Source organism: Triticum aestivum, chromosome 5D (assembly GCF_018294505.1).
Source record: "Triticum aestivum cultivar Chinese Spring chromosome 5D, IWGSC CS RefSeq v2.1, whole genome shotgun sequence".
NCBI lineage: Eukaryota > Viridiplantae > Streptophyta > Magnoliopsida > Poales > Poaceae > Triticum > Triticum aestivum.
Window position 1 is genome coordinate 354,801,261 of NC_057808.1, and position 10,034 is coordinate 354,811,294.

General features: G+C 51.2%; 2 protein-coding genes across 2 annotated transcripts; one reads left to right on the forward strand and one right to left on the reverse strand.

Moving 5' to 3' along the window:
* Nucleotides 1-1,331: 1,331 nt before the first annotated feature.
* On the reverse strand, nucleotides 1,332-5,359 carry LOC123121720 (G-type lectin S-receptor-like serine/threonine-protein kinase At5g35370). Its single transcript, XM_044541742.1, has one exon. It carries the CDS (start codon nucleotides 4,435-4,437, stop codon nucleotides 1,702-1,704), a length of 2,736 nt encoding a protein of 911 aa, XP_044397677.1. The 5' UTR covers nucleotides 4,438-5,359; the 3' UTR covers nucleotides 1,332-1,701.
* A 104-nt stretch (nucleotides 5,360-5,463) lies between these two features.
* LOC123124898 (uncharacterized) lies at nucleotides 5,464-7,375 on the forward strand. Its single transcript, XM_044545446.1, has 2 exons — nucleotides 5,464-7,091; nucleotides 7,191-7,375. Exons 1-2 carry the CDS (start codon nucleotides 5,744-5,746, stop codon nucleotides 7,298-7,300), a joined length of 1,458 nt encoding a protein of 485 aa, XP_044401381.1. The 5' UTR covers nucleotides 5,464-5,743; the 3' UTR covers nucleotides 7,301-7,375.
* Nucleotides 7,376-10,034: the final 2,659 nt, after the last annotated feature.

Consider the following 10,034-nt stretch of genomic DNA (forward strand, 5'->3'; position numbering starts at 1 on the left):
AGGCAAGGCGACTTGCTGCCACCGTCATCGCGTCTATCATACTATCAATCCAGTCCCGATCTCACTGCCTAGTGAGCGGCCGCCAGAGCTACAAAAAGGCCAAGAATTCGAATGTAGAGTTGTAGGCCCGTCGTAAAAAGACCCACCCATCTTGTTACACATTGTCCACAGGGTTTAGGTCATCACCCCGAACACTAACCCGAAGAGGCGTCTCTTCCTTCTGGTCCAATTGGTCTGAGTTTCAAAAAACCCTGCCGGATCCAGGGCCTCCCAATCAGGTCCTAGAGCCTCACAGACAAAGCACCACAGAAACCAAGCAGTGGAGCGGGTGAAGGAGATGTGGGTCCCAGTCTCTGGGACACCACAAAGAGGACACAATCCATCACTAGCCCATTCTTCTTTATCACGTCCATCCCCGATGTGAGGCAATCACGCAAAAGCTGTCGCACTAATATCTTACACGTACTTATAATATATTACGCTTATAAATTACAATTATTTTTGCATTAGTTGTCTATGCATATTACGCTGCCATATCATATATGCACGTTAGTCATCCTTCATATTTTTTTCCTGAAATGATGTTTTTAACTGTAATTCAGAGGGTTTTTTGGCTATATTTAGACACTTCATTTTGTATTGATTTTCAAACTATATATTATTTTCATTATATTTAGTTATTATGAGCAACTCTTTATGCATTCTTTAACAAAGTTCCGGCAACAACGCGTGAGGCATCATCTACACCATGAAGGAGGGAGGACGGTCTACGGGAGCGCGGTCGGCAGTTCTTGACAATTGTTTTTTACAACTGTTTTTATTTGGCTTATGATTTTTCCTATTGCTAGGTTCGAGCATGTAATAGAGAGGCGAATAAGATTGCCCATGAGCTGGCTTGGTTGGCTAGATTTTCTTTTTAGACGATTGGTTTGAGGAGCCTTCGAATGAAATTATACCCCTTCTCATAAACGACGTGACTGTTATTTCCAATGAGTAAAGTTTTGACTATGGTTTCAAAAGAAAGCGCATTACAACTTGCACGTACTGAGATTTGAGTCTCGCAGCCAGCTTTGCTCCTCGTAATATTCAGGACAACCTCGTTGACAACTTACACTTACACGTAGACGACGCGATATTCAGGACATCCTCGTTGACTCGAAGTGCTAGTGCTACATTATTGCGTTTAGTGCGAGATGTTTAAACAAACTGCCTGGTGGGGCTGCTAATCAAATTAATTAAGTCACAGCCAGCGTTAGCTCGCGAGTGCATCTGCCAAACCTAGAGAATGCAAAAGCGTCAAAAATGTGGTGAGAGACCAATGGACCCTGACCTACCTCGCCATGTTTCTTAACCGATCCTTTATCCGTTGTTAACTTGTTATACTGGCTTTGAAAATTCTGTCTCTTCACGTTACTGGCTTTGTTGTTTCCGTCTGTTTGTAACTAGTGTGACAATACAAGTAGTACTTGAACTGCACAGCTGACCCTGATTCGAACCAAATGCAACTTGTTTATCATCTGTTGATGACCACTCTACTATTTTCTAGTACACCCACCTACTACCTGCCGTGTCCCTTGCCTAATTATAGCTGGTTATCCTCGCCTTGACCAAGGAATACATGGCAATGATACAAGTTGCCGCCATGACGCAGCTTCGCGTCGATGCCACGCCATAGGAGCTGAGACGTGCCGTGTCACGGTGCTATCTTGGCGCCGACGTGTCCTGCAATGACACGTCCAGCTGCGAGCCGGCGGTAGCCGACGTGGACCATCCATGGGTTGCCGCGCCGCCAGCTGACCCCGACGTGGCAGCCATGCCCGTGACCGGGGCCGGCATGCCGTAGCCCCTCCCGTAGAGCCGCAGGAAGCCGAGCGCGTCGCCCCGGGGCTCCGGCGGCGGCACGCTGCCTTCCAGCACCCTCACCACCGCGGCCATGCTGGGCCGCTGCGCGGGGTCCTCGTGCAGGCAGCACAGCGCGAGGCGCACGGCGCGCGCGACTTCGGCATCGCTCACCCGCCCCTCCAACCGCCGGTCGACGAGGTCCAGGTATCTCCCTTGCTCGTGGAGCTCCAGCGCCACCATCGGGAAGTAATCGTCGTCGCCACCGCTGGTGCCGCCGCTCATCGTCGACGACGTCATCGTGCTGCTATGGCCGGACGGGGACGGAAAGGCCGAGCGGTCGCCGACCGCGGCGCCGGTGTTGTTGGCCTGCTCCTGCTCGCCCCGGTTCTTCCTCCCGTGCACCAGCTCGAGCAGCACCATGCCGAAGCTGTACACGTCTGCGCGGTCCGAGATCGGCGCGTTGCTGAGCCACTCTGGCGCGAGGTATCCGCGTGTGCCGCGCATGGTGGTGAAGATCGCCGAGTGCTCCGGCGACATCAGCTTCGCGAGGCCAAAGTCCGAGACCTTCACCTGCCCGCCGTCCGCCAGCAAGATGTTCTCCGGCTTGACGTCGCAGTGCACGATCTTCTGGTCGCACCCGGTGTGCAAGTACGCGAGCCCGCGCGCCGCACCGAGCGCCACCTCCATGCGCTCCCCCCACTCCAGCACCGGCGCTCCCATGGCGCCGAACAGCGATCGGTCAAGCGAACTGCGGTTCATGTACTCGTACACGAGCAGCCGGCGCGAGCCCTCCGCGCAGAACCCGCGGAGGCGGACGAGGTTGACGTGCCGGATGTTGCCGATGACGGCGATCTCCGTGCAGAACTCCCGCTTGGCCTGAATGCCAACGGCCTCCAGTCTCTTCACCGCGACGAGCCCCTCGCCGGCTGGAAGCTCCCCTTTGTACACGGAGCCGAACCCGCCGGAGCCCACCTTTGTTTCGAAGCCTGCGGTCATCGACCCGATCTCCTCGTAGCTAAACCGCGCCGGCATGCCCGGTATGACGATGTCGTCGTCGTCGGGATCCTCGTCGTAGCTCGTGCCCCTCGACCGCGGATTTTGGAGGCCCAAATTCACATTCTTCGACGCGGAGTTCTTGCCCTTGCTTTTCTTCCCACTCTTCCTCTTCCTCCTCCACCACAACGAGTACCATGCGACGACGATGATGAGAAGAAACGCTGCAACACATGGCAGTATGATCGGCAAAGAGCGGCTCGCCAACGAAGAGCCGCCTTTGTTATTTCCAGCTCTGGTCGCCGAATTGATGGTCTTAATGTATCCCAACGCCGGTGCAGCACGAGTGCTCCAATGGAGCGAACCGAGCTGCCTTCCTCCGATCAAGTAGCAAGTCGTGGAGGAGTTGTCGTGGAAGTAGCCGAGGCATGTGCAGTTCGCGGTGCAGAGGGCGCGGCACGCGGTGCGGTTGACGCCTGTCGTCGTTGGGGCGTCGTACCTGGTGGCGGAGTAGGCGATCTTCGGCTTGAGGGCGAGGTAAGAAACGGAAGATGCGCTGCTGTTGGTCCGGCACGAGTCCGGCGACGCGACCGCGGAGCCGTCCCCCGGCGTGCACCCACCGGACACCTTCACGGAGGCGGCGAAGAGCGGAGGGCACGTGCAGGTCGAGCTGTTGCCCGCCGCAGCGCAGAGCCCGAGGGACGGACACTGCAGCGGGAGCTCGCAGTCGGTTGCCGGCGCCACGAAGTCGCCGCCGAGGGGCGCGGAGGAGTTCACCAGCGCGTAGCTCGTGACGCGCAGCCGCCCGTCGTGCCCCAGCTTAAGCACGCGGAAATCAGCCGGCGCGAGGTCCACCCGGAACACCAGCCCGCCGTCGGCGGCGACCACGAACAGCCCCGACGAGTTGAACGACATCGACGCCGCGGCGGCGTTGCGGTCCTTGAAGGAGCGGAGGTCGTTCGACAGCCGCCAGTACGTGGACCCCTGCCACGTCAACGCCACGTCCGACGCGGACACGGCGAGCCGGTAGTCCCCCCGGGCAAAATCACTGGGGCTCCTCCCCGACGTCAGGTACGCGCCGGGGCGCAGCTGCTGCCCCGGGAGCAGCGCGTCGGTGGCGTCGTCGAACGACTGCCACAGCGTCGCGTTCCGCGCGTCCAGCAGCTGCAGGTTCCCGTCGTCCCGCAGGCAGAGCGCCGCGATGGGCGCCCGCGGCGTCGTCGACCAGAGCACCGTCGCGCCATCCGCGTCCGTCACGGAGAGCCCGCGCGCGGAGAGCTGGACGCGGCCGGACGACCCCGTCGGCGCGTCGCGGTTGGCGGACCAGACCGGCGTGCCGGTCGGCGCGTGCAGCACGGCGAGGTAGAAGCTGGCCAGCTGCTTGCCCGGGTTGTGCACGGCCGCCCTGAACGCGCCGTTGTTGGACTCGAGGAACGCGCCGCGCGTGTCGATGTACTCGTAGTTAGAGGCGGTGAAGTCTGGGTACACGAGCCCCGCCGCTAGGGGGCCCGCGTCCGCCGCGCGCGGTGAGAGGAGGAGGGGGAGGAGGAGGAGCAGGCACGCGGGGAGAGTGCGGGAGGGAGCGGCGGCATCCGCGGCCATGGCGGGTGGGGACGCGCGGCACGGGAGGAGGGGGAGCGAGCACGCGATCGGGGGCGTTGACCTGGGTGGAGCGGGAGGCGGTGTGGGCAGGAAGAAGTGAAGCCGGCCGGCGTCTGTTTTCGGTGCGGCGCGGGAATCCGGGTTCGGTTGCGGCGCGGCGTTTTGTTTTGTTTGCTGCTAGATTGAGAAGAGAGTTAATGCACAGAAGTACCACAGTTCAAGCATCACATGCAGATTGGTACCACGATTGCTAATCTTTGCATGTCAATACCATGATTGCTCCAGGTTTTTTCAAATAAGGCTAAAACGCGTATTTATACGTATTGACGCTTGATCCGACAGCTCGGGCCCACCCGTCAGGTGCCACGCTGGCCAATCGGCGCGTGCCCGCGCGCTGACTAGGACGAGCCGGTTCGAACCCGGTCCGGTCGCACCAGCTCGCCCCCGCCGCACCTCCTCTCCTCACTCGCTCGAACCCTAGTCTATGGCGTCGGCGACTCCGGCAGGCGGCGGCGAGGGCGTCCACGGCGGCGGTGAGATGCCGTTCTGGCCTCCTAGCGGAACGGCTGGCGTCGACGGCGATGGCGGCGACGACTCCAGCTCCGCGTACTCGACCGACGACGAGGAGGAGTCGATGTTACTCAGCATGGAGCAACGGTTGCGGTTGGCGCAGCAGTGGGTGGCGAACCCTAGCAGCAGCCATGAGTTGACGCATGGACTTGGCGGCGTGCTGTAAGTACCCTTGTCCTTCTCTTGCTCTGGTTTATCCAATTGGGGATTTTTAGGGTTTGTTCATCTTCTTGTTTATCCAGTTGGGGATTAGGGTTTGTCCAATTGCAGTGACTAGTATAGGACAATTACAGTAACTAGTAACTCATTGTATTGCACTCTCAAATTAGTTCAATTACAGTAACAATTTGGGATTATGACCTTGTCTTTTTCCTTGATTTTGCTATTGTGCTGAAATAGTAAAGTACATTGTTCTGTATTGTAAATATTAGACTTACAGGTTACTTTAGTAGCATTGTTCTGTGCTGAAATAGCATCTGTAATAGTAGAGTTAATAGTAAATATTAGACTTACAGGTTACTCTAAATTGTTCTGTACTGTACAGTTGAGGATTTAATGCATATGATTGTTTGTTTCACATTGAAAATCCATCTTTAGGAGAGAAAGGGCTGGATTTGGTAGACAGTCATGCAGAATTACAGAAGATAAAGAGGAAGATCCAGGACAAATTGGTGCTTGATTTGCTAGTCAGGGCTTGTCCACCCCTGTTACTGATTTTGAGTTGCAGCAATGTCAAATGCCAGAGTTGTCCACTGTGGTGTACCAAGAGCCTGTTGTTTTCGATCTGAGTGAGCCTCCTATCTTAGCTGTTGATCAGCAAGGAGTAGTTTTTGAGAGTCAATGTAGCAACTCTAGCACACCTCATCCTGCTGGTGTTTGCACACAAGAAAGCAAGAATGCAACAGCCAAGTTGAAAGCAGTTTTGGAAGAAGAAGAAGAGGGATATCAAGGATTTGAGGCATATGAGGACAGTGATGCTAATGCCTCTGATGAGGATGCTCAAATTGGAAATGACCATCATTACATGGGTGATGATGAAGATGTAGAGGTGGAAGAGGGAAAGAGACAGAGAGAGCTAGAAGTACAAGAGGAAGAATCAGATGATGAGCAATCAGAAGAGGAAGAAATGCTGCATTATGAGGGTGACACTGAAGTTGAGGAACCATTTGAGGTAGAGGAAGATAGGACTTTTGAAGAAGAAGAAGAAACTATAGTTGAACCTGTGAAGAAGAAGCATAAGCTACCAGTTAGAAGAGGACCAACAACTAGGTCACATTCTAGTAAGCTACCAGAGGTTGAACCTGATTTCAGACCATCCTCATCAGATGAAGAAGAGAAGGGGTTGTTGAGGGAGAGTGATGATGATGGTTTTGAGCCAGCCCCTTTTGTCCTACCAAAGAAAAGGAAGAGTAGGGCAAAGAAAAGGCCTGCTAGGAAGTGGTACAATGAGAAAATGGAGCAACCACATGAGCAACTGTGTATGAAGTTGTGTTTTAGGGATCAGCATCAATTCAGAGATGCTTTGTTGAATTTGCACATCACTCAAGCCAGGAATTTTAAGTATCACAGGAATTCAGATCAGAGGATAATTGTTCAGTGTCCAGATAAACAATGCCAGTTCTTTATGGTGGCAGCAGTTATAAAAGGGGAGAAAACCTTTGTAATTAAGAAGATGAGACTAGAGCACACTTGCCCTAGTACCACTGAGACCACCAGGGTTAGTGCTAAGTGGCTAGCACAGAAATATGAGCATCTCTTCAGATCTGATATAACTACTGGTATTCAGACAATAATTGATGCATGCATGGAAAAATATGGTGTAGATGTGCCCAAGTGCATGGCATATAGGGCAAAGAACATAGCTATTGAAGCTGTCTTAGGAGATCACAAGAAGCAATATCCTAGGCTTAAAGACTATGCTCAGACTGTCATGGATACAAACCCTGGGAGTAGAGTAATAGTCACTACTGTTACTCCAGTACCAAATGCAAAAATACCCCACCCAGGCCCAAGATTCCATGCCATGTTCTTTTGCCTGAATGGAGCAAGGGAGGGGTTTCTCAATGGGTGTAGGCCATTCATTGGTTAGTTCCTGAACCTTGTGCACCATTTACATATTGTAGAGTACTCCATATTGTATATCACTTGAATGTATTTAATGTTTGGAAATGTTGATTATGCAGGTGTTGATGGATGCTTCATTAAGCTCACTACAGGAGCTCAACTCCTTGCTGCCACTGGTAGAGATGGCAACAACAACATATATCCATTGGCATTTGGCATAGTTGGATAAGAGGACACACCTAGTTGGTGTTGGTTTCTACACCAACTGAAAATTTGCCTAGGTGGAGAAGTGGGCAAGTTTGGACCTTGTACTATAATGTCAGATAGACAAAAGGTATGTGTTTGCACATTTCATTTTGTTTTGCACAAGTGTTAACAGTAGCTAAGGGTTTCATTGGTGCATATTTATTTACCTTGTAGCTTAGACTTGTTAAATTGTTTGTATCAGGGGTTATTGAATGCAGTGAATGCTGTCTTTCCAAATTGCAACCAAAGATTCTGCCTTAGGCATTTATATGCAAATTTCCAAAATGCTGGGTTTAGGGGTGAAGATCTTAAGAAGTGCATGGATAATGCTAGCTATGCCTACAATGAACACAAATTTAATATTGCAATGAATGATCTTAGATCTGAAAGTGAGGAAGCTTGGGAGTGGCTTACTGCAATACCAAAAAAAACATGGGCAATGCATGCATTTGACACAAACTGCAAGACTGACTTGGTAGTGAACAACTTGTCTGAGGTGTTCAACAAGTACATTCTAGATGTTAGGAGAAAACCTATAAGGACAATGTGTGATGGGATAAAAGATAAGCAAATGGTGAGGTGGCATAGGAACAGAGAGAGTGTAAAGGCAGCAAGATGGGATATAACACCTTATTACAGTGAGAAGCTAGAGGTTGAGAAGGAGAGGGCCAGATATTGCAAGCCAATACAGGTAGGGGTCAACTTATGGCAAGTTACAAGTGGGCAGCAAACACATGCTGTCAACCTGGAACTTGAGACTTGTGGATGCAGGAAGTGGGACCTTAGTGGCATACCTTGCAACCATGCCATCTCTGCAATAAACAAGGCTAAAAGGAAACCAGAGGATTATGTCAGCAAATTCTTCAAGAAAGATTTTTATGCTGCAGCTTATGAACCAATGATCTTTCCTGTGCCTGGTGAGCATGATTGGACAAGGACCCCTTCCAGACATAGAACCACCTGCATTCAAAATCAAGAGAGGAAGAAAGAAAGAAAAGAGGATCAAGGGCAAATTTGAAGTACCAAAGCCAAAAGACACTTCAAGAATGGGGACCATAACATGTGGCAATTGTGGTCTCCAAGGGCATAGGTACACAAACTGTCTTAAACAGTTGAAGCCTGAGCTAGCTTTGAGGAAGAATAAGCATGTGGTAATAATTTTTCACCTTGAAATATACAAATCTTTCCTTTATTTCTTGTACATTTCTTTCTAGCATTATTAACTGTTTTCCTTTTCTTTGTAAGGCTAGTCCAAGTAACTCACAGCCAAGAGCTGCTGGTCCTTCTACTACAACAACAGCAAGACAGCCAAGAGCTGCTGCCAGAGGAGCTGCCACAGGAAGAGCAGCTGCCAGAGGAAGAGGAGCTGCTACTTCTACTACACCACCATCATCTGGAAGAGGAAGAGGAAGAGGAGCTGCTACTTCTACTACACCACCACCATCTGGAAGAGGAGCTGGCAGAGGAAGAGGAGCTGGAAGAGGTGCTCCAAGGCCATTCAGTGCCCCCCGGCAATATGCTGACATTCCTACTGATGGTACACACACTGGATGGATGTCCTACTTCACTGCTAGCAGAGGAAGAGGAGCCAAGTAATTTGAAATAATGTGGTGTTATTTTGGTTGAACTTGATGCTCATGTTGATGTGTTGTTGCCACTTGAGGTGGTTATCTGAATGTGGAACTTGAGGTGGTTATTGTAATGTTGAACTTGAGGTGGTTATCTTAATGTGGAACTTGAGGTGGTTATTGTAATGTTGAACTTCAGGTGGAGTACCAGTATTTGCAAAGCAGTAACACATTTTCAGTTATTTGTTTCAAATCAGTACCAATACTGCTGCTATTTGTTGCATGTCAGTACCAATATTGGGGCATCACATAACATGCAGTACCACATTTGGGGATTCTGACATGTGGGACAGGTACCTCTCCTACTATTAAAGTGACAGCACAAGATCTCAGATTTGGGAACGAAACTAGGGTTCGTCCACGCAGTGTTCATTTGGAGCGCAGCAAAGGAGAAGGAGAAATCTCAGCATGGAGGCGCTGACTGGGGCCGGCGGTGGAGAGAGAGATGTCGTGGTCGTCCAGTGCCGGGTCCGCTCCCGGATTTCGTCGAGCTGCAGGAAGGAGGGGGGAGGAGGCACGCTCGCCGGTGCGCTACCGCGAGCTCCCAATGGCATACGAGCCTCCAGTGATGTGCCACTGCTCACCTCCGAGGAAGGCGCCAAGATGGATCTCCTGGAGCAGGCAGAACCCTGGTAGGAGGTACTATAGCTGCGTGGATGCTATGGTGAGTGTTGTTTTTTTTGCCTAATTTCCTTCCTTTTTCTTCTGTGCAATAGTATGTGAAATGATATATTTTTGGAAATTTGTTTCTGCATCTTAATAGCACGGTGGCTGTGGATTTGTGCAATGGCATGATGATCCATTGCCCACATTCTGGAGTGAGCTCATTGGGGATCTACGTGATGAAGTATGGAGGCTTAAAGGTGCAACTGTTGCTAGAGAGGAAGATCAATTTCCAATGCTGACTCCAAGTGAAGATGATGGCACAAGGGAGGCCATGTTTCTGTCTCTGCAAACTCAACTCAGAGAGAAGAATGCAGAGATTGTAGGGATTAGGGCCAAATTTCACAATGTGTTGTTTCTTTTCACTATATTTGTGCTTGGGTTACTTGCAGGCAAGATATTAAGTTAGTTAGTTGGTTTAGTTGC